This window comes from Dromiciops gliroides, chromosome 2, assembly GCF_019393635.1.
Source record: "Dromiciops gliroides isolate mDroGli1 chromosome 2, mDroGli1.pri, whole genome shotgun sequence".
NCBI classification, from domain to species: domain Eukaryota; kingdom Metazoa; phylum Chordata; class Mammalia; order Microbiotheria; family Microbiotheriidae; genus Dromiciops; species Dromiciops gliroides.
In genome coordinates, this window is record NC_057862.1 from 427,877,253 (window position 1) to 427,901,162 (window position 23,910).

A 23,910-nucleotide genomic window follows, 5' to 3' on the forward strand; every position below is an offset into this window, starting at 1 on the left:
TGCTTAGGCCTCACACAGCACTTTGGTGTGTGACTCTCTACTTCATTTTTTTTTTTTTGGTGAGGCAATGGGGGTTAAGTGACTTGCCCCAGGGTCACACAGCTAGTAAGGGTCAAGTGTCTGAGGCCGGATTTGAACTCAGGTCCTCCTGAATCCAGGGCCAGTGCTTTATCCACTGCGCCACCTAGCAGCCCCCGTGTGTGGCTCTCTAATAAAATCATCGTTTATTATTAGGTACAAAAGGTTGCTAGTTTTGGGTCTCGAGATCTGGGTTCAAATTCTGGTTCTTATGCTTACCAGCCATATGAATGTGGACAAATCACTTCATCTCTCTGAGAGATGCTTAATTTCCCCATCTATAAAATGCTCATACAACCCTTTCACAGGGACAATGTGAGGTAAGCACTTTCTATGCCCTAAAGTGACACAGCAATGTAAGCAAGTGAGTGATGCAGCAGAAAGGGCACTGGATGTGGAATACAAGGACATGGGTTTGAATTCTACCTCTTATTTACTAACTGTGAAACCTTGGGCAAAGCTCTGATTGTGGTCTTTTACTTCCTCATTTGTAAAATGGATTATAATAATATTAATAATATCTGAAATTTATATAGCACTTTAAGGCTTTCAAAGAACTTTATATAATCTCACTTGATAACTCCTATCCATAATCTACAACCCCCTCCCCACCCCCATACATAGTCTAGACCTATTATTTCACCTGTGTGGGGTACACAGGGTGAGGAAATACTGTCCCCTGATTCAGATCAGTGACTTATCTGTCCCTTCTGGTCTCAGTGCCTGGGGGCACTGAGAAACTGATTATATGGCCAGGAGGTTTGAGAGGCACAAACCTAGAGGTGAACCTGTGTCTTCCTGAATCAAGGCTCGCCCTCTATCCACTAGGCTGCACTACCTCTCTCATATTGTAGCCATGCTCACCCACCCATATAGAGAGAGATAGGGACTGGATTTCTGATTTCCTGGGAGGGTAGAGAATTCCTTTACTAATGTAAGTCCATACCTTTTCAGCAATTTCCAGATTCGGAGATTTGCCTAGTGTGGTGAAAGGTTGAGTGATTTGTTCAGGGTCACATAGCCAGAAAGAAAGAGAGACCGAGACTGAGACAAAGAGAGACAGAGACAGAAATAGATGGTGGGAAATGAATTCAGGTCTCCTAGCTCTGAGACCAGTTCTCTTTCCATTACTTCATGTTGTCCAAACACACAAGCACACACACAATTTGTGTCTTATTCCTCTACCAGACCAGTTCCATGCATATAGGGACTACAGTTTATCTTATCACTGCCACATCCCCCTGATCAGCAAATTACTGTAGGCATTTAATAAATAAATGATGGTGGCAGCAGTGTGTTTATGCGTATGTGTGCTCTGTGTGTGTACATGTATGTGTGCTTATGTCTAGGCGGGTGCTGGGGAGAGAGGGCGGGGAGTTAGAGGATCTATCCTGCAGGTAGGTTCTCAGTCTCCCTGCTGCTTCTCATGAGACATGTTTCTTGCTATACTACATTGAGTTCCAGATAACATGATACCCCAGGCTTTCAAGAGCCACTTGGCAGTGACAGGGAAGCTGACTTCACCACAAGCTCAATGTAATGCACTATGTCAGAGGCCCTGTCTTCCCTATGAGAATGTCATACCTGTTTGTCTTGCTGAGAAACTGCAGGCCCTGGTATGGAATCTAATACAGACTCATCTGGTTCGAAATTTCACTGACTAGAGAAAAAATGGTTCTAACATAGGGATTTTTAACCAGTATTCTACTAACCCCCCTTCCTATAAGGGATTAATTGATAGATTTTAGGAGGTCCTTGGATATGGATGGGAAGGAAATTTCACCTCTATTTTAACTAACCTTTGGCTTCCTTGGCAACCCTATACATTTCATTCTATGAATTTAAAAACATTATTCTGAGATGTAATCCATAGGCTTTACCAGACTTCAAAAAGTTGCAGGCACAACACACAAAAAGGGTTAAGAACCCCTGTTCTAAGGGTAGCCTTGCTCTAACTGTTGGTGTTCTTTATGACTTCTCAATAGAAAGTTGGCTCCCATCCTAATTAACCCAGCTACCTGCATGGCCTCCAGTGCCTCCTTGAGTTGTTGTCTCTCTGGACGATCCGCAGAGTGGCTGAGGAGTTCCTGAAAGGGTTGAGGGAATATTACTAATCCCCAGTTTCACACACCACTATCCATACCCCAATTCTGGCATGGGTTCTGAGCCACAAACAAGTTGTGCTGCATGGCTCTGAATGATAGGACTTCACAGCCACCCACCCACCCAGGACCATATTTCACCTCTAACAGGCAAATCAGAAGCATTTGATTATTTTTTGTTTTGTTTTGTTTTTTGCAGGGCAATGGGGGTTAAGTGACTTGCCCAGGGTCACACAGCTAGTAAGCGTCAAGTGTCTGAAGCCGGATTTGAACTCAGGTCCTCCTGAATCCAGGGCCGGTGCTTTACCACTGTGCTATCTAGCTGCCCCAGAAGCATTTGATTATAAACCTGAACATATTTCCTTAATCTTGTGACAAGTTGCCCCAAAAAAGGCAGTAAGTAACACGCTGAACTAACAAATGCATGATGACTTTGTTATGAGTCATTCACTCTGTGTCATGCATCCATTGGATGGTTTCCAATCTCGGGGTCCTTTTAAAGCTAATGCCAATAGAAGGTCTGTGGTTGGTGGGCACTTACCTTCAGGAGGAGATGATATTTCAGAACCCGTTGCATTGGTACCACTAGCAGATCTTGCAATTTAAACTTCCCATCTTGGACTTTCAAGGTGCATTCCTAAGAGTGACCATAGAAGAACATGTTGTGAGCCTCATTTTGTTGCCCCATGCTCCTCTCTTACTCTTTAGACCCAGGGTAAAGAGACAAATGTCCCGTACACCTCTCATACTTAGATCTCTCCATTAAAGGATTAAGCTATTAACTAATTCTTCAAATCATAGACTCTTGAAGCTGGATGGACCTTACAATGTGAGAGCTACATCAGAGATGTACATTATAAGCACATATCTATATATAATATAAATGTAATAAATAGAGCTACATTATAAATGTAGGAAAACTGAATCAAAAGTACCTGCCCCCAACTACATTACCTCCACTTTTTGCCTAAAATCTTCTCGATTGGCAATAAGATGGTTCAGGGTGTTCTGGGCATACTCCATGTGGCTGCAGTATTCCCCATAGATCAGTAGCCTGAAGGGGAGCAAAACACCAACACCAAAAGAAATCAGAAATTAAATAAGAAACACTTGACATCACCTCCATCTCCTGTCTTCCTTCAAGACTCAGGTCAAATTCCACCTTTGGCAAGAAGCCTTTCCTAGTATTGATAGACCCCTACCTGGAGCCTATGGCCTTTGACAATACCTTTCACTTACACTTGTGTAAGTAAATATAGTTGTTTACATGTTGTCTCCCTCATTATAATGTGAAATCTTTGAGAGTAGGAACTATGTTTTTGCCTTTCTTTCTATCCTCAACACTTAGTGTCTAGGACATAGTAAGCATTTAAAAAATGTCTCCTGACTATTAAAACTGTGTTTGGGGAACAGCTAAGTGGCGCAATGGATAAAGCACAGACCCTGGATTCAGGAGGACCTGAGTTCAAATCTGGCCTCAGACACGTGATACTTACTAGCTGTGTGACCTTGGGCAAGTCACTTAACCCTCATTGCCCTGCCAAAAAAAAAAAAAAAAAACCAAACCAAAACTAAACTGTTTTTGTGTGCATGTGCATTTATGTGTATAATATACACATATTTGCAGTGAGCCACAATGTAATTGTATAACAATATTATTTATAGTCCTATTTTTTAATATGTCCAGAATCACTCCTCTCCCCAACCCCTCAGCCTCCTACGCCAAGGCCAGACTTTTCTACTCTGCTTTTAGGGCCTTCAACAAAGTGTTGTAACACTACTTAACCGAATCCTACTCCCCCTCCCTCCTTCAAAGAACCCTCAGTTTTCTTCCTTCTAACCAGGTTAACCAAAAAGGTCAACAGACTCAAACAATGGATCCAATTTAAAAGGACAAAATTTGATAGGAATAATTGCAAACTGATGAATTTGGATTCTAGATACCTGTACAACCTCAACCTATATATGTACACGATTGGCAAATCATGGAGATCTAGTTCATGTGAAGAAGAAAAAAAAAAGATCTGGGGCCTTTGGGAATTTTAAGCTTGATATCCACCAATCACATAACACAATAGTCATAAAAATCTATGCTAATTAAACTGCATTAAGGCTTCTCTAGTGGCCAGAATGAGGGAGGTGACACCTGTCTCCTGGTCAGATTCTATCTAGAGCACAGTATTTAGTTCCGGGCCACACATTTTAGGCAAGATAACAAGAAATTGGAAAACACACAGAAAATAGTGACAAGGATGCTGACAGTCCTGGGGTCTTGTCATAGATCAGTCACTTGAAGGAACTGTGAATGCTTAACCTGAAGAAAAGAAGACTCTAGGCAGGACTTGTGGACTGTATTCAAGACTCTCAAGGGTTGCAACATGGAAGAGGTTTTTAATTACTTCTTGGAAGTCAGACCTAGCAGCAATGGGTAGAAGTAGCAAAAAGGCAGGTAAAGATCAGCAGGAACTGCCCAGCCATAGACAAGGCTGCCCCTCAGGAGGTAGCAAGCTTCCAATCATTGAAAGTCTTCAAGTAGAGGCCAGGGGACCCCTTGTCAGAGATGCAGCACAGGGGATTCATGACACAAATTTAGGTCATACTGTTCTTCCTTCTTCTCCTTCCTTGGTCAAGGGATGCAGGTCAGGGAAGCTGTGAGCATGCGATTAGGAAGCACAAATGAATTTTCCCCTGCAGACTCCATGTCCTCATGTACCATATAGCTGTGCATCATGGTGTGATCCAAGGCACTAGAATCAGGAGGTCTCCTCCAATTCTGAGATGCAGGGATGCCCCCCCCCACCACCACTTTTGCTTATTCTCTTTCTCCTTCTTGCTGGAAATGCTTTCTCCCTACTCCTTCCCTTCCTCCCCCCTCTCTTGCAGAAAACCTTCCTAACAATTCCAGTCCCTTGTGCATTCTCCTTCCTTTGAACTCTTAGAACCTAGACCACATAATCAGCTTGAGTCTACATTGTCTCCTTTTTTGTTCTCTTGGTTCATATAGTTTCCTGACTAGATTGGAAGCTCTTTGAGGGCAGGGAGATCTGCCTTTTGTCTTTCTCCCTTCTAATGTACCTAGCACACAGGAGCTTAAAGAGTACCTAAAGAATGAATGTTCCCCATTGCAGTACTACAAATACTTTACAGAACTATGGTTCTACATGTGCTTTCAAAAATGTATTCTTCCAGGGGGCAGCTAGATGGTGCAGTGGATAAAGCACAGGCCCTGGAGTCAGGAGGACCTGAGTTCAAATCCAGCCTCATACACTTGACACTTACTAGCTGTGTGACCCTGGGCAAGTCACTTAACCCCCATTGCCCTGCCAAAAAAAAAAATGTACTCTCTCCTTGGTCAAGGGATACAGGTCAGGGAAGCTGTGAGCATCAGATGAATTTACTCATGCAAGTATCCCTCAAAAGCTCCAGGCCTTCATGTACCATGTATCTGTGCATCAAAATATGATCCAAAGAATGATGGAATAGTTAGGCCCTGTGGACAAAGGCCTGGAGGTTTTCCATCTATGCCTGTGTCCTGGGAAAGCTAGGAGCAATGCCTGGGAACCCAAACAAGATGATCTCATCGTTCTTTCTCCATCTCTAATTGTGATTGTGTGGCTTACACTAAAATTGGCTTAGGAAATATAGTCTGAAGGCTGCAGCTGGGGTGTCTTTTCTTTGAGGCCCATATTTGAGGGGGAAGGGGAGGGAATGGGTCTGACCAAGTGCTTAAGGATGTAAAAAAAGTCCATTTTGAGGGCTGAATGAGCCCCAAATCCTTCTGCTGTATCAAAGCTGAAAGCTTGCTTCCTAAACCCATAGGCAGACAATCTCAAAACAGTAATACCAACGGTCAGTCCTGGAATACACTTTGGTATCAAAAGACTTTTTCTTCTTTTCTTTCCTTCCTTCCTTTCTTTATTTCTCTCTTTCTTTCTTTTCTTTTCTTTTTTTTGCAGGGCAATAAGGGTTAAGTGACTTGCCCAGGGTCACACAGCTAGTAAATGTCAAGCATCTGAGGCCAGATTTGAACTCAAGTCCTCCTGAATCCCGGGCCGGTGCTTTATCCACTGCGCCACCTAGCTTCTATATCTTCCATCTAACCCCCTTTACTTTAATTGAGGAAACTGAAGCCTAAAATAAAGAAATGGCTTTCCCAGGGCCACACAGGTCATAGGAGCATAGATTCAGAGCTGGAAGAGACCTTAAAGGCCAATCTCATCCAACCTTCTCACCTTACAATTTTCATCTGGTTTCCCCAGTGCCTGGCACCTGGCAGTTGTCTGCTGATTAAGTTAATACAGATAAAGAAACAGATCCAGTGACATTATGTGAGTTTCCCAATGTTCCAAGTAGGATTTGAACACAGGAGCTGGGAATCCAGAGTCAGTGCCCTTTGTAAGGCTGATTCTTCCTAGGCATTAGTAGTATCAGGGCCAAGCTTCGAATACTGGCCCTCTGACTTCAAATCCGGTGTTCTTCCCCTACACTCACCACTCTGCCTCTAGTGATGTCATCATTTTACATGTAACAGGCAAGGTTGTTTCAGGGCATGGGTGGCATTTGTCGAGAAACACTTCCCAGCTCACTACACATGGACAGCATACACCATGCATGGATGGAAGAAACTGCTGCTTCTGCCCAGCACCTCTCACTCGCTGTCACATCTGGCTAAGTTTGACTTTGAAGAAGCCACTGTGTGGCAGGAGAATGCAAAAAGTCAATGGGAAAAGATTTGGCAAGAAAAGTTCCTGTCTTGTCTAAAACTATTTAGTGAAACATAAACTGCTTCACAATACTGTGGCAATGTACAATGTCACCATCGCTGCATGAGCCTGCTTCTTACAGCTGTGTAAGAGGTTTAACCCAGGAGCTGACCTTTGGCCTTAGCTTAGGCAAATGTGGTATTAAACTGGGAATCTTGATGCAGAGGCTGATTTAAAACAAAACAGAATAAAACCATACACACTCAAATTCTTCAAATTGGTTGGAAGGATCTTTCTTTTCAGAACATAAGCAAGTTTTAGTGGCTTCCCACACGTGTGGAATTGGGGAGGAAGGAGGGGAAGGACAATAAAGAGGATTTAAACAGCTGCCGGCCCAGTAAAAGCCCTTTACTCCAGATTCCCACCCCTTGGCACTGCAAACAATACTCATAGCATGCTCGATCTCTCTCTAGTGCCCAGCCGGCTGTGTCTGGGCAGAACAAACCTTTGCGTAATCAGGTATTAAATGTCACTGAGCTGCCCATTCCTGCCCCTCTATTACTCAGGAAATCTTGAAACCTTCAAGGCAAGAATGGAGCAGGGGCATTTCCAGAATTCTCCCATCTTAGGAAAGCTGTCACAATACCCACTGATCCTTAGGGTTTCCTCCCCCATCTCTCCTCAAGTACAGTCACTCTCCAACCTGCCAACTCCCCCCAACTAAAAAGTTCTTGTCAATCCTCCAAGTCAAACCCCCCACTTCCCCTCGAGAGGGGGAATTCCTAAAATACAACACGACAAAATCCCCGACCTCTACCGTAAGGAAATCTGGGTTTTAGAGAAAAGCAATGAAAGAAACTAGTAACAAAAGGACTTTCCAAACCCCTTTTATATCTATGATCTCATTTTGTCCCCACTCTTGGCTTAGGGAGACTTTCATTACTTTCTCTAACTTTATAATCTGATGGATCTAAATCCTTCACTATTACAAAACACAATCTATCCAGACCCTCTCATCGACTCTAGAAATTTTTCTCCATAAACTCTTCCATAAATCTTCTATAACACTCCAGAGATATGGTGCAGTCTAACTCCTGATCCATACTCAAACCACCTTCTTTTGCACTCATTCACAGTTGAGTAGAAGAAAGTAGCCAACCTGAATTTTAGTTATTCTCAAGCTGATCAGGCATATCATCAAACTGAAGTCAAAAAAGGTGAAGATGCATTATCAAAATATCAGAGAGGAGGGGGCAGGCTACGTGTCACAGTGGATAAGGCACTGGCCCTGGATTCAGGAGGACCTGAGTTCAAATCCGGCCTCAGACACTTAAAACTTATTAGCCATGTGACCCTGGGCAAGTCACTTAACCCTCATTGCCCCCCCCCCCACAAAATCAGAGAGGAACACAATGATTAAACAAGGAAATCAATGCCACAAAACTCTCCCTTTCCCCTACCCTACTTCCCTACTTTCCAGTTTGAAACCATAAGCTAATTAATGCTATCATTACTGAAGGAGAGAGGGTGTCCATTCATTCCTCTCTGGCTCTATTCACCATCTGTATAACTTGCTAGACTAAAATACACTTCCCTAGCCACAACTACCAAATATATGTTGTTTCCCCAACCAGAATGGGAGCTCCTTGAGGGCAGGGGAATGTTTTTATTTTTGTATTTGTGTCCCTAGCACTGAACACAGTGCTTGGCACAGAGAAGAGCTCATAAGTGGTTCTTCACTCATTCAACAGTAAAATAATAACAACATACTAATATAGTCAGCATTTATTTAATGCTTTAAGGTTTGCAAAGTACTTTACAAATATTATCTCATTTTTTCCTCACAATGCCCTTTGTAGGTAAGTGCTATTATTACTTCGATTTTACAGATGAAGAAACTGAGGCTGACAGAAATTGCATATGTTGTCCAGGGTCACAGAAGTAAGTGACTGAGGTGGGATTTGAACTTAGTCTTCCTGACTTCAGGTTCATCTCTCTATCCACTGTTGCATCCAGGTGCCTCAAAAACAAATAGTGACATTAAAAAAAGAAAGAAAAAGACTTCTTTCCACTTTACTAATGAGGAAAGTGAAGCTCAGATAAGTGACTTTTCCATAGTCACAAAGGAAGTCAGTGGCACATTTAGGACAATTCAGATCTCCTGATTCCCAGATCAGATGCTAAAGTCTGCACAATTTGCCTAGTGTTTCTTTTCCTTTACCCCCAATTATATTGATTAAATAATCTTTTTTTAACACTAAAGATAATTTAAATAGGCCAAGTCTTTCTTTATCTGCTCAGGAAAAAAATTGTTTACTCCCTCTCTGGGTTACTTGATCGACACTTTAAGACTCAGGAAAGGCTCAGATCATGCATAATTCAGCCCTTGAAGCTGGCTCATTCTCCTCCCAGTGAGGTAGGTTCTGCCATCCACTGAGTAGAGCAATCACGACTGGTATTCTATGTGCCCTGACTACATTAACTCAAGAGTGAGTGTCTGAGGCTTGGAAAAGTTAGTCCCCCTGGATAGCAAGGTCTTCATTCTATTCAGTCCCCACAGAGAAAGAAGTTAATGTAGAAAAAGAAAGTGACTCTGTTGGACTTTGTGTGGCCTGAGTGTCCCTCCTGATTCAGAGTGGAGCAAGTCAGTCCTTCACAGCCCAATATTAAGGCATTAGCTTCTCTTTTGTGGGCAGGAGATATGAGGAAGAGGCTAAAATGGTGCCCAATCACACCTGGGACATTACAGCAGAGAAGGAGAAGGTGATGGAAGAAGATGGAAGAAGGAGAAAAGGAAACTTGAAGGAGTTTGAATCAGTTCAGAAGTAGGGGGAAGAAAGGGTAGAATGAGCACAAAAGTAGGAGGTGCTATTTTTGGTGCTGACCTACATTTTTTTTGGTGTAGGGAATTCTGAATGAAGAAATTCCCTCTACCAGTGAAGATTGGTGGCTATTCTATAACTTCTAGACTTACCTGGGGTCACATTGCCACTAAGTATCAGAGGCGAGGCAGAGTGGGCACTTAGTAAATACTTATTTCATTGATCAATTTTATAGAATCAGAGACCTCATGCAACCCGTATCTGAGCAGAAAATCTTGTCTACATGGTTGGTTGTTGTCCTTCATTCTCAAAGAGGACTAAAATGACAGCATTATGTGGGGGTCAGGGTATGGTGTGTATGACTGTAGCTGATCAGACCAATATGAACTCAAAAGGCTCTACCACGGGTCAGGCACAAATAGTCCGTATGAACATTTGGAGGACAGATGTCTCTAAATTTGTGCATCTCACTTTTCTTTTGAGCTACTGTAATTCTGCTTTACTTATAAAGCACAGTCCTTTCTTTGATGTGGGCACACCATGCTGGGCAATCCTGTGCCGGTGCCGGTGCTGTGCCGGTGTTTCCCGAGTCTCATACTCAATACCAAAGTTGTTCAGAAAGATCTTGAGAGTGTCCTGGTATCACTTCTTTTGACCTCTGTGTGAGCACTTGCTTTGTGTGAGTTCTCTCTAAATAGTCTTTTAGGCAAACATATGTTTGACATTTGAACAACATGGCCAACCTAAGAGAATTGTGCTTTCTGCAGCAGAGTTTGAATGCCTGGCAGTTCAGCTTGAGAAAGGACCCCACTGTCTAATACTTTATCTTGCTAGGTGATCTTCAGAATCTTCCTAGGACAATTCAAATGGAAGCAATTCAATTTCTTGGCATGGTGCTAATATATTGTCCAACTTTCACAGGCATACAACAATGAGGTTAGCACAATGGCTCTGTAGACCTTCAGTTTGGTAGGCAGCCTAAGACTTCTTTTCTCTCACACTTTCCTTTAGAGCCTCCCAAACACTGAGCTAGCTTTAGCAATATGTGCATCAGCCTCATCATCTATGTGGACATCCCTGGAAAGTATCCTGCCAAGGTAAGTGAACTAATCCACAGAATTCAATATTTCTCCAGTTGCTGCAATCAATGGTTTCACGTATGAATGGTATGGTGCTGGCTGGTGGAGAAACCTTTTTTTTCTCATCAGGTCAAAATTAGCACAAGTGGCAGAGAATCAATCCATGATCTGTTGCATCTCAGACTCAGAGGATGCATTGAGTGTATAATCATCTGTGAACAAAAAAGTCATGCACCAACTCTCCCTCCACTTTAGTCTTGGCTTGTAGTCTTTTCAAGTTAAATAATTTACCATCAGCATGGTAGCTGACCTTGATGCTACTTTTGTCTCCATTGAAAGAGTCTGACAACATTGCTGAAAACATCAAACTAAAAAGCAGGGGGGAAAGCACACAGACAGACCTGCTTCACTTCACTGGAGACTGGGAAAGCACAAGAGCATCTTCCATCATTCAGAACCTATGGAAGGGGGCAACTAGTGGTGCAGTGGACAGAGCACTGGCTCAGGAGGACCTGAGTTCAAATCTGGCCTCAGACACTTGACACTTAGTAGCTGTGTGACCCTGGGCAAGTCACTTAACCCCAAATGCCTCACCAAGGGAAAAAAAAGTCAGAACCTATGGAAGCATGCTGTCATGGAACTGTCATGCAATACTGATGAGCTGATGTCTACAATGTAGCCAACAAGTAGTCATCTAACTTCTACTTGAAAACATTCAGAGATGGAGACCTCATTACTTCCCAAGGCAGCTCATTTAATTTTTTGGAAAGCTTTAATTATTAAGAATCTCCTCTTCCTAGTGAGGCAAAATCAACCTCCCTGGTTTTGGTCCTCCCTTTTGGGCTAAGCAGAATAAATCTAATCCCTCTTCCCCAAGATAGCCCATCAAATATTTGAAAAGAGTGATTGCATCTATCCCAAGTCTTTTTCTTCTCCAGGCTACAAGGATTCAGTGAACACAAAATATGAGCCTACAATCCAAAATCATGTGCAAAGTCCTATGTGGTATGTTTCTTTGCATAGCATGAACTTGTCTTGTCCCCTTGTTATCCAGGTCACTTGCTTTGGGCACTAGTCTTAATGCTCCAAGAAGCAACTCCTCCCCTAAATAATGATGCCTGGGCACAGAGCACTACTTTGGGGTTCAGAGGTCCCTTTGGCTCATGCACCTTTTCTCTGATTAACAACCCAACCCCATCCTCAAACTATTGCTTATTCTCTGAGCTACCTTATAGAAGACACTCTAAAATTCTGGAACAGTCAGTTCACACAGAATCCAGTCAATTAAGTTGCCTAAGTCTCTTACCAGGGAGGCAGGTGCTGCCATCTGCTCAGCACAGCAATCAAACATGTGCTCTTCAAACCCCCAATACCTAGCATCTATCTGAATTCCTAGGGAGAGAGAATCTGAGGTGTATAAGATTCTGTGACCCATGGCCTGAACTAGCCAGAAAGCATAAAGGTATCTCCTTTATCCTTTCTCTGGCATTGGTGGGCATCTAGAATGCTCACTAAGTTACTAAGTGTAGGCATTTTCCAGTCCTTCTTTGGAAAATACCCATCTCTTTTGGACTCTGCACTCTGACTAAGGTTCTGTCCAGGGATGCCTGCTGAATTATGAAGAATAACTTCCCTTAGGTCTGTGCAGCTACTGTATCCCTTGGACCATTTTCCACTTCTCTCACAATATGATGATCCCCAACCTTTCTTTTTAGCTGGGCCAGCCTTTGGCAGAAATCTTTTGAGACTGGGCAAGGAACCATTGACCCACAAGGAACAGCTGCCTCAGGCTTGAAGAATCTCTCCACTGTTACTGAGTTTGGGAACATTTTGTAACTCTGATTTTCACACTCTTTCTAAGGGAGGTTATAAATCACAGCATGTTAGAACAGGAATGGGCTTTTGAATTCAGAGTGTTCAAGTTGGAAGTGACCTTAAGATATAGATTATGAGAACTGGAAAGGATCTCAGAACACAGACTGTTAAAAGCTTAAAGGGACCTTAGAAACCATGCAGTACAGGGGTTAACTTGGGGGCAACAGAAGTCCGAGTGCTCTGTGGATAGATAGCAAAGGGTTCTTGAACTTGGATGGCAAAAAAAAAAAATTATATCCTTATTTCAGTATAATCAGTGTTCTTTATAATCCTATTTATTTAATTTTTTGTCTTGAAAAATATTTTGATAAGGGGACCATAGGCTTTACTAGACTGTGACAGGGATATAAGACATACAAAAAAATGGTTAAGAAGCCCAGCTCTAGTCCATCTCTCTCATTTTACTGATCTTGTAAGGGATATAGCTACGAGTAGAACAAGAAGGACTGACATTATTTATGTGCCAGGCACCATCTTAAGTGCTTTACAATTATTATCTCATTTGATCCTTACAACAACCCTGGGAGGTAGGTGCTATTATTATTCCCATTTTACAGATGGGGAAACTGAGACAGATCAAGGTTAAGTAACTTGCTCAGGGTCACAAAACTAGTTTCAGAAGCCAAATTTGAACTATGGTCTTCCTGACTCCAGGCTCAGTGCTTTCATCCACTGTACCACCTAGCTGGACAGCAATCATGAATATGGAGATATAAATGGGTACACAGGTTGGCTTTCCAATATTGAGTTTATTTAGATGAAATATTCTTAGTGTGGAAATTTATTTTGATTTGGGGATCCTACCTTTAGGCTGAGATTAGAAAGCCTTAGGCCCTCAGGGTCTCTTCTGTGTGGGAGGTGTTGGTGCCCCCCCCCCCTCTGCTTCAGCTAAGCCAAAAAGCCCCATGGGCTGTACAAGACGCTAGGTCAGACAGCTGAGGGGATGGTGCACTAGCTCCCTCCATCCTGAGCGGAGCTATCCGAGAGATTCTGGGCTTATCCAGGCCAGGGCTCTGGCGTAGCCTGTGCTGAGGCACGGGATGCTCGAGCATTCCCCGCCAGCCCCAGCCCTGACTGGCAGATTAGCGTGGTGTGTGGGTGCAAAAAGCCCCGAGATTTGAGTGGAGAAAAGAAAGATTATATATATGTATACAGAGAGAGAGAGAGAGACCGACTGGGGAGTAAGATGAGAGACAGGGCTACAAGGGCACAGGAGAAGGCTAAAGGACTAGGACCGACAAGAGGAGGAGGCTGGCAGACAAGACTCAGAAGGGGGAAGGACAAGATAGAGAGACTGGGTGGACAAGATTAGAAGTTCCAGGCGCAGCAGGTGGGAAAGAGACAAAGTGGAAAGAGACGCACCGCAATGCAGTCAGGTCGTACATTTTATTTCCCTGTATTCTTAATTTTAAATAGTATCTCACAAATAAACTCTGCTTTGATTATTTATTTAAGAGGCTTCTTAATATTTTGCTTATCATTTTGGGAGTGGAGCAGTGTGGTGGAACTTTATAAATGGCCCATGCTAAGTTAATAGCAGTCAGATAGCCAAATAGTCAAAAGTCCCCAGATTAGTCCTCCAGTCAGATTAGCCCCCAAATTAGGCTTAGTCATTTAAAATATTTCTACATTAGACAACCAGAAATATTTGCAGGTGAACATTTATTTCATGATACCATAAGGCTGACATCCCAACACTAGGTGTAAACATGTTAATATGGACCCGCCCAAATAAGGACTAACTCTTGGGTAAACCACTAAGACCAATAGCACCTTCCCATGTCATCACTTGTAACTAGATCTTTAACCCAATGTAGGTGTAAGGGGTTGAGGAAAAGACAGGCCCAATGCCCTTCACAAGAGAGTCCATCAGATATAAAATAATTGTATCCATCCCAAGTTGGGTTGGCTGCTCCCCACCCCCACCCAATGTCAGGCAGGAGGATGATGCAGGGGAGAGAGCACTGAACTTGGGAGTGCCAGGTGGGAGATGATGTATGCAGATAAAAAGATTCAGCTGAGAGGACCTTGGAGCTCACCCAGTCATAGGACCCTAGATGTAAAACTGGAAGAAGCTGTAGAGGTCATCGCATCCAAACCTCTCCTTTTAAAAGATGAGGAAACTGGGGTCAAGAGAGAACAAAGTGCCTTGTCCAAGGTGACTTAGGCAATAAGTAGTAGACCGAAGATTTAAACCCAAGCTCTTTGACTCCAAATCCAATTCTTTTTATTATATATATCACAGTGACAATAAGTATCAATACTGGGCAATATGTACTGAGTACAAAACAAGTGAGAAAGTGTATGCCCCATGGGAGTTCAAAGGAGGAAGAGATCACCATGGGCAGGAGGATAGAAGAAAGATGTCATTGAAGAGGTGAGATTTTTAACTGGTCCTTGAAAGACAGCTAGGATTTAGAAAGGTAAAAAGTCATGGGGAAGAATTAGAGGTGGGAGAAAATGGTATGTAAACTGGATCTCTCTTAGTTCCAACTAAGAAAACAGAAGCCTAAATAAGGCATGAGAATGAAGAAGATGGGTGGGGAAGAGACAGGCAGGATCAGCCTAAGTGGACAGTATCTCCTTGGTGCTTTATTGTCAGCTGACATTAGATTTCAAGCTGTAGTTTTTATTTTATTTTATTTTATTTATTTATTTATTTATTTTTGGTGAGGCAATTGGGATTAAGTGACTTGCCCAGGGTCACACAGCTAGTAAGTGTTAAGTGTCTGAGGTTGGATTTGAACTCAGGTCCTCCTGAATCCAGGGCAGGTGCTCTATCCACTGCACCATCTAGCTGCCCAAGTTGTAGTTTATTTTAGGGATGGATGTGCCAAGTTGTATCCAGGTTTCAGTGTCACAGAGGCCTGGAAAAGCATCACCTAGCATGCAGAGGGCAAGCAGTTATGTCTGGATTTTGCCTGGTTGGAATGAGTTGATCTCTCAAAGTCAGCTAGGTAGCCTCACTATACTGCCCCCCACCCCCCTGCCCACTGTAACGATTGGAATGATGCCTGCCACCTTCTGGAGAGTTACTGTAGGAAAGCTCTGCCAAGAGGAGAAGGCATCCGAGGGCAAGCCATGTGGTCAAGTTCCTTGGTGTCAGAAAGTAACGTTTGCTCATAGGTACTGTCAATCAAGGCTACCAGCCAATTAGCTTGGAGCTGTGTATGCAAGTGGATGTTCCCAGTTTCACAGGAGGCTTGTGAGATGAAGGAGGTGTAGCTCACTCTCTTTTCGTGAGGACTCTTGTGGAGAGTGGAGCTAAAATGTGCTCTCCCTTTGATAGATAGATGAATTTAGACCTTTCTCTCTCTCTTCACCAAATTCTTATTCTCCTTAACAAATGCTTAAAAGTCTAAACTCTTGCTAAAGCCTATAATTTATTGGCTACCACTCATTAGATATTTTAGACAGACTAGCTAGAATTTTAACCCCTTACAGATGGCAACCATGAAGAGGAAAGCCCCTTGCACCACTCTGCCCCTTGGTAGCCCTACCAGTGGAGCTAAGGCTCCACTGCAAGGGAAAGGGCCAATAGGACAAAGTTCCCCCACTTTCTCAAGGCTACAAGATCCATCCCGCCTTGGCCCCATGAAGGGCCAAACAGTCCTGTCAGGAAGTAGCCAGTGCCCCAGTTATAGAGAAGGAGAATCCCTTGAGGGAGGTAGCTTTACAAAGAACATTCCAGGAAAAGCCTATGTTTAAGAGGGATCAGCTGAGTAAGACATAACAGAGAATGTTCTCCTCATTGTGGCTTAAACAGCTGGATGAACCCCAAGTCTGTCAGGCAATTTCTTCAGGCCTTGGCCAAAGCCAGGTTCCCATATCAGGTTCATTATGCAGGGCTTTGCATCCCTTTACTGGGCAGGTTCCAGGATGGCTCAGCAGCCTCCAAACTAGTGATCTCTTCAAAACAACTGCTGTTGGTCATGTGAGTTCCAGGTGTGGGGTGATGGACACCCCCCGCTTTATAAAAGTCAGTTGGAACTATAAATTGCTACATGAAAGTATGCCCCAAATCACTAATAGTAAGAAACGTGAATTAAAACAATGTTGTGGATTTACCTCACTTTGTGCAAAATTGCAAAAATGAGAAAAGATGAGAACAATCCATTTTGGAGGAAGCAGTGGGAAGATAGTCAGACTGATTCACAGTTGATGAAACTTTGAAATGATCAAATACATCCATGATCCAAGTGTTCTGATTTCAATTTGGAATTATGCAAGAAAAGTGACTAAACTCTCTATAATTTGATACAAAAATCCCACAGTTAGAATATACCCCCCCCCCAAGAAAGTTAAAGAGAGGGGAAAAGGTCCAACAGATTTAAAAAAAACCCAAAACATAGCAGCACTCTTTATGGAAGTGAGGAACAAAATGTCCATCAATTGGGAAAGACTGAAAAATTAAGGTATATAAATTTAATGCATCCCTGACCCTTCCCTCTCAACCCTTGGGAACAAAATTGCCAAAGTGATTTTGCTAATGTATAGGTCTGACCAAATCACCTCACACTCACTCAATAAGCTCCAGTGACCCTCTATTAGCCTCTAAAATGAAATATAAAACTTTACCTCATACTGCACAGAAGAAAAATGGGGTCGCTCACCTAGAGCTCTCTTTTCCCTTTCTCCTTCACATTCCTCTGAGATCATCCATCACTATTTTTTCCAGTCTCTAAAGAAGTAGCCCTTGTCTTTCCCAAGGCCAACCCTCTCTATATTCACCCTTGATCCCTTCTCTTTCCATTTTCTCCAGCAGACTGAACCCACCAATACCTTCACTCTCTCTAATCTTCAATCTCTCCTTATTTACTAGTTCCTTCCCTGCTGCCCACAAACATTCCTATGTCTCCCTCATCATTTTAAAAAGCCCAGATGAGATTCTCCAACTCTGCTACCTATCAGTCTATATCTCTCCTCCCCTTCTTGGTTAGACTTCTTGCAAAGGACGTCAGTACTAGGTGATTCCACTTCCTCTCCTTTCCTATTCTTCTAAACCCTCTGTAGACTGGTTCCCAATTGGAAACCAGTAAAAAGCTCCCTCTCTAAAGTTACCGAGATCTCTTTGACTGTTCAATCTAACATCCTTTTCTCAATCATCCTTCTTGACCTTTCTGCAGCATTTGTCATTGCTGATCACCTCCCCCTCCTAGACACATACTCTCTTCTCTGGGTCATCAGGATGCTGATCTTTCCGGGTTCTCCTTTTTTTCTGACTACTGTTCTTATTCTCTTCTGCTGGATTTTTATGCATGTCATGGTAACTGTAGTTGTCCTCCAAGTCCCTGTCTCAGGCTTCCTTGTTTTTTTTCTCTACATTGTTTTACTTTGGTGATCTCATCAACTCCCTTGGATTCAATTATGATCTCTATTTTAATTTATTTTTTTTTATTTTATAGGCAGCTCTGATGAGTTTAAGGTCTTTGAGCCTTTTCTGATGAGTGTAAAATTCATTTACTGCCCTGCTCCTCTCCTATCTCTTCCCCTACTCCATAAGCCTTTTCCTGTTTCTTTCAAGTAGGATTTCACTTCTGCCCTTCCCCCTCCCCCAGGGCATTCCCTTCACCCCTCAATTTAACCCTAAAGATGTCATCACCTAGCTAGGTGACACAGTGGACAAAGCATCACCCCTGGACCCAGGGGGATCCCAGCCAAAACCCGGCCTCAGACACAAGACAGTCGCCCACTCTAAGACCCCAAGTATGACCCCCACCTCCAATTTTTTATGGTTCTCTAGGGTCTTGTATTGGAAAGTCAAATTTGCCATTCAGTTCAGGTCTTTTCATCACAAATATCTGAAAGTCTTCTTTTTCATTAAAGTCCCATTTTTTCTGCTGAAAGATTATGCTGAGTTTTGCTGGGTAGGTTATTATTGCTTGTAATCCCATTTCCTTTGCCCTCTGGAATATCATATTCCATACCCTCTGATCCTTTAATGTAGAAGCTGCTAGATCTTGTGCTATCCTGACTGGGGCTCCACAGTACTTGAATTCTTTCTTTTTGGCAGCTTGCACTATTTTCTCCTTGACCTGAGAGCTCTGAAATTTGGCTATAATATTCCTAGGAGATGGTGGAGGAAAGGCAGTGAGCTCTTGAATTCATGATACGATCACTGCAAAAAACATCCAAATAACACCATAGGAAAATGCCTGGAGCAGCAAAACTCACAGAAGAATGTGCTGAAATCATCTTCTAACCAAGAATGGCTTGGAAGGGCAGAAGGAGGGAGCTGCTGTGCTGATTGATACAGGAGTCAAGCCCAACCCCACAGTCACCCTGACACAGATCCAGTCCCAGGAGGGCCTCACCAGAGAAGAAGACCCCCAGAGCCTCTGAATCAGCTGAAGTGCCAGTGTCATCTGGAACTAAGCTCACAGTCTGGTGAGAGGACTGAGCCCTGGGCAGGGGGGGAGACTACAGGGATCTATGCTGGTGCTGATGCAGAACTTGGATTTTTCACCCCTGCTGAGAACCAGGAGGTAGGCTTGAGGAACAGTGGCCCAGGTCAGGGAGGGGCACAGGCTCATCGAAGCTAACAACAACACACAAAGCTGGTTGATTAGCAAGTTGGTCTGGGGTCATCTATGGACCAGGGAACAGGCCAGGCGAGTAAAGAACCTGATCCTCCTTAAATTATACCACCTGGGACTTCTGAAGCTTGGGATACTGCAGACTGGAAACAGTGCCCCACTTTAAGGAGCTAAAAGTCAAGTAAAAGAAAGGCAAGATGAGCAGACAGAAAAAGGTGAGGACCATAGAACGTTTTTTCAGTAATAAGGAAGACCGAGGTGCACCCTCAGAGGAAGATGTCAACATCATAGCCCCTATATCTAAAGCTTCCAAGAAAAATATGAATTAGTCTCAGGCCATAGAGGTGCTCAAAAAGGACTTTGAAGATAAAGTTAGAGAGGTAGAGGAGAAATGGAAAGAGAAATGAAGGTGAAGCAGGAAAGACATGAGAAAAAAGTTAGCAGCTTGAAAAGTCAAATCGGCCAAATGGAAAAGGAGGTACAAAAGCTCTCTGATGAAAATAATTGCCTAAGAATGAGGATTGAACAAATGGAAGCCAGTGACTTTATGAGAAACCAAGACACAATAAAGCAAATCCAAATGAATAAAAAAATAGAGGGCAATGTGAAATATCTTCTGGGAAAAACTGCTGACCTGAAAATAGGTCCAGGAAAGATAATTTGAGAATTATTGGTCTACCTGAAAACCATGATCAAGGAAAGAGCTTAAACATCATCTTCCAAGATATTCTCAGGGAAAATTGCCCTGAAATTCTAGAAGAAGAAGCTAAAATAGAAATTGAAAGAATCCTCCAATCACTTCCAGAAAGAGATCCCAAAAGGAAAACTCCTAGGAATATTTTAATTTAATTTAATTGAGGAGACAGCTAGGTGGTGCAGTGGATAAAGCACCAGACCTGGATTCAAGGAGGATCTGAGTTCTAATCTGGTCTCAGACACTTGAGACTTACTAGCTGTGTGACCCTGGGCAAGTCACTTAATCCCCATTGCCCCACAAAACCAAAACCAAACAAACAAAATAAATAAATAAATAATAAAATTGAATTGAATTGAATATTTTATTTCCCCAAATTACATGTAAAAACAAATTTCAACATTCTTTCCCCAAAAATTTTGAGTTCCAAATTCTCTCCCCCATCCCATCCCCCTCATTGAGAAGGAAAACAATGACATAGGTTATACATGTGTAGTCAGAAAAAACATATTGCCATATCATCTCTATGTTGATAACTCCCAGATCTATATATCTAGCCTCTTCCCTAAGACCCAGTCCTATATCGCCATATAGTAGACATTTTGAATTGGATGTACCATAGTCACCTCAAATTAATAAAAGACAATATCCAAAACAATTCATTATCTCCACTTCTAGCCCACCCCAAACCCTCTCCTACTCTGAATTTCCCTGTTATTGTCAAGGGTAATCATCATCTTCACAAGCAACCAGATTGGCAACCTTGATGTCATCCTTGATTTTTCTCCTCCCCCTGCCCTTCCCCCATCTTTCTCCCCCTTCCAATTAATTGTCACATCTTCTCATTTCTACCTTCACAACATTTGTGGTATAGAAAATATACAAAAACACCCTCTCCCCATTCAAATAATCCTCTCCCAGATGTAGAAAAACTGGGATGTTAATCCAGTGTTGGTGGAATTGAGAATGGATCCAACCATTCTGGAGAACAATTTGGAACTATGCCCAAAGGACTATAAAAATGTGCATACATTTGATCCAGCAATACCTCTGCTAGGTTTATATCCCAAAGACATCCCCCAAAAGAGAAAAACACCTATTTGTAAAAAAATATTTATAGCAGCTCTTTTTGTGGTGGCTAAGAATTGGAAATCAAAGGAATGTCCATCAACTGGGCAATGGCTAAACAAGCTGTGGAATATGATTATGATGGAATGTTATTGTGCTATAGGAAATGACAAGGAGGATGATTTCAGAAAGGTCTGGAAAGACTTATATGAACTGATGCATAGTGAAGTGAGGAGAACCAGGAGAATGTTGTGCACAGTAAAAGCAATATTGTTTGATGAAGAATTGTGAATGACTTAACTATCCTCAACAATACAATGATCCAAGACAATCCCAAAGGACTAATGAGGAAGCATACTATTCCACCTCCAAAGAAAGAACTGATATTGATTGAACACAGACTGAAGCATCCTGTTTTTCACTTTCTTTCATTTTTTCTTTTATTCATTTTCTTATACAAAATGAATAATATGGTAATGTTTTACATAATTGCACATGTATAACCTATATCTGATTGCTTACCAACCTGGAGAGGGAGGGATAGAGGGAAAGAATTTAGAACTCAATACTTTAAATAAAAATGATTATTATTTAAAAAAAAACACAACAACAAATAAATGAAACAAACAAAACACAAACAGCCCTTCCCTAGTTTAGGCCCTCAGCACCTCTTCACTGTAACATTGCAATAAACTTCTAATTGGTCTCCATGCTTTAAGTCTTTCCCCAATCCAATTCATCCTCCACAAAATTGCCAAAGTAATTGCCAAAGTATGATTTTCCTAAAGTATAGGACTGACCAAGTCACCTCAACCTCACTCAATAAGCTCCAGTTGCTCTCTATTAGCCTCTAGGATTAAATATAAATTTCTTTGTTTAAACATGTAAAACTTTTCAGCACCTGGCCCCTTCCTACCTACCAATCTTCCTATACATCATCAATTCCCTTGAAGCACTCTATTACATCCCTATTGTCCTTGCTTAGTTGTCCATCCTTCCATCCTCCCCTCCTTCCTTCCTTCCCTCCTTCCTCCCTCCCTCCTTCCTTCCTTCCTCCCTTTGCAAATCAGAGTTAAGTGACTTGTCCAGGGTCACACAGCCAGTAAGTGTCTGAGGCCAGATTTGAACTCCAATTCCTCTGACTCCGGGGCCTGTGCTCTATCCACTGTGCCACCTAGTTGTCTCCTATTTGCTGTTTCTTGAACACAGTGCTCCATCCTCCATCTTTGTGACTTTGTACTGGTTGTCCATTATGTCTAGAATACTTTCCTGCTCATCTCCACCACTCAGAATTCCTGAGAAGCAGCATAGTATACTGAGTGGAAAGCAAGAAATGGAGCCAGGAAGATCTGGATTAAATCCTGCCTCTGATATTTACTAATTATGTGATCATGGGAAAGTCACTTAACTGCTCTGTGCCCCAGTTTCCTAGTGGGAAAAATGAGGTGGTTGGAATAGGTGATGTCTATGATTCCTTCTAGCTCTAAATCTGTGATCTGATAATCACGGATTTCTTCAATATTCAATGCAAATCCCACCTTCTCCAGGAAACCATTACTACTTTCCCACATGACCATTTCAGATTACCTTCCAGCTACTATTTATGTGTCTTGTATGATCCTATTAAACATACACACTTTCTCTCTGGTTATAATGCGAACTCCTTAAGAGCAAGGAGTGATTTTGCTTTTTTTTCTTTATATCCCCAGAATTTATTACAGTGCCTGGCAGCTAAATGCTTGCTGATTGATATAATGAAATATGATCATACAACAAGAAACCATAAATATGAGGAATTCAGAGAAATATGGGAATACAGATCAAAATGAGCAGAACCAAGAGAATATACACAATGATTTCAACAAAGGAAATGAAATGATTACTAAAGGGAAGTTGAACTCTAAGTGATGGGAAAACCAATGAGAATGCTAGAAAAGAGATTAAAAAGCCATTCTCCATCCCTCATAGCAGAGAAATATAAGGCTATCAGGGCATAAGATCAGATGCACTATCAATCAAGGTTTCAGTATCAGATTTTCTGCTTAATTCCTTTTCTTTGTCACAAAGGAGGTTTCAGTCTGAAGAGGGGTTGTGGGACATGACTGGGACAGAAAGACAAGTCATCAATGAAATATATTTTAAAATATATTAAAAAAAACAGTTTGAATGACCTAAATTAAAATACCCAGCAGGATGCAGAATTCCCACAATATCAACAGTAACCTGCAAGGAGTGTGCAAGTTCCTTCTTTAGGATCAAGAACTCAATTCAATTTAACAAGCATTCATTAAGCACCTGCTATTTGCAAGGTATAGTCTTAGATGCTGATAATGCAAAACAACACTAGTACCTCCACTACATTTTCACAGCAAAGGCTACTATGGATGTAGCAAACCTGTTTTGATATAATTCTCTGAGCTGTCCACAACAAACTGACGTTAGCAAGATGGGGGGTTCATAGGGACCATAAGAAGCCGTTTTTCATTTAAAGCTCATTACATAGTATTGTCCTAAGAGTCCCAATGACCAGGACTATATTAGCAGGCACTTACTGTGTTACCCTGGGTCAGTCACTTAACCCTATTTGCCTCAGTTTCCTTATCTGTAAAATGAGTTGGAGAAGAAAATGGTAAAACACTGCAGTGTCTTTGTCAAGAAAGCCTCAGGGGGTGGCTAGGTGGCACAGTGGATAAAGCACTGGCCCTGGATTCAGGAGTACCTGAGTTCAAATCCAGCCTCAGACACTTGACACTAGCTGTGTGACCCTGGACAAGTCACTTAACCCCCATTGCCCTGCCAAAAAAAAAAAAAAAGAAAAAGAAAAAGAAAACCTCAAATGGAGTCACAGAGTCAGACATGACTGAAAACAACTGAACAACAACAACAATACTATATCTTAGGCTGCAGCTATAGGCAGGATATCTGCTGTCAGCTGGATCATGACCCTTGGATC

General features: G+C 42.2%; 1 protein-coding gene across 7 annotated transcripts in view; it reads right to left on the minus strand.

Annotated features, from left to right (window-relative positions):
• The window catches only part of VAV2 (vav guanine nucleotide exchange factor 2), a 453,394-nt gene that overhangs the window by 44,638 nt on the left and 384,846 nt on the right, over positions 1 to 23,910 (minus strand). For all 7 annotated transcript variants that reach the window (XM_043987096.1, XM_043987093.1, XM_043987091.1 and 4 more), the window contains 3 exons: positions 3,135 to 3,234; positions 2,722 to 2,817; positions 2,097 to 2,165 (listed from right to left, as the gene is read on the minus strand). In XM_043987096.1, coding sequence (XP_043843031.1) covers positions 2,097 to 2,165; positions 2,722 to 2,817; positions 3,135 to 3,234 — 265 coding nt within the window. The remainder of the gene's footprint in view (positions 1 to 2,096; positions 2,166 to 2,721; positions 2,818 to 3,134; positions 3,235 to 23,910) is intronic.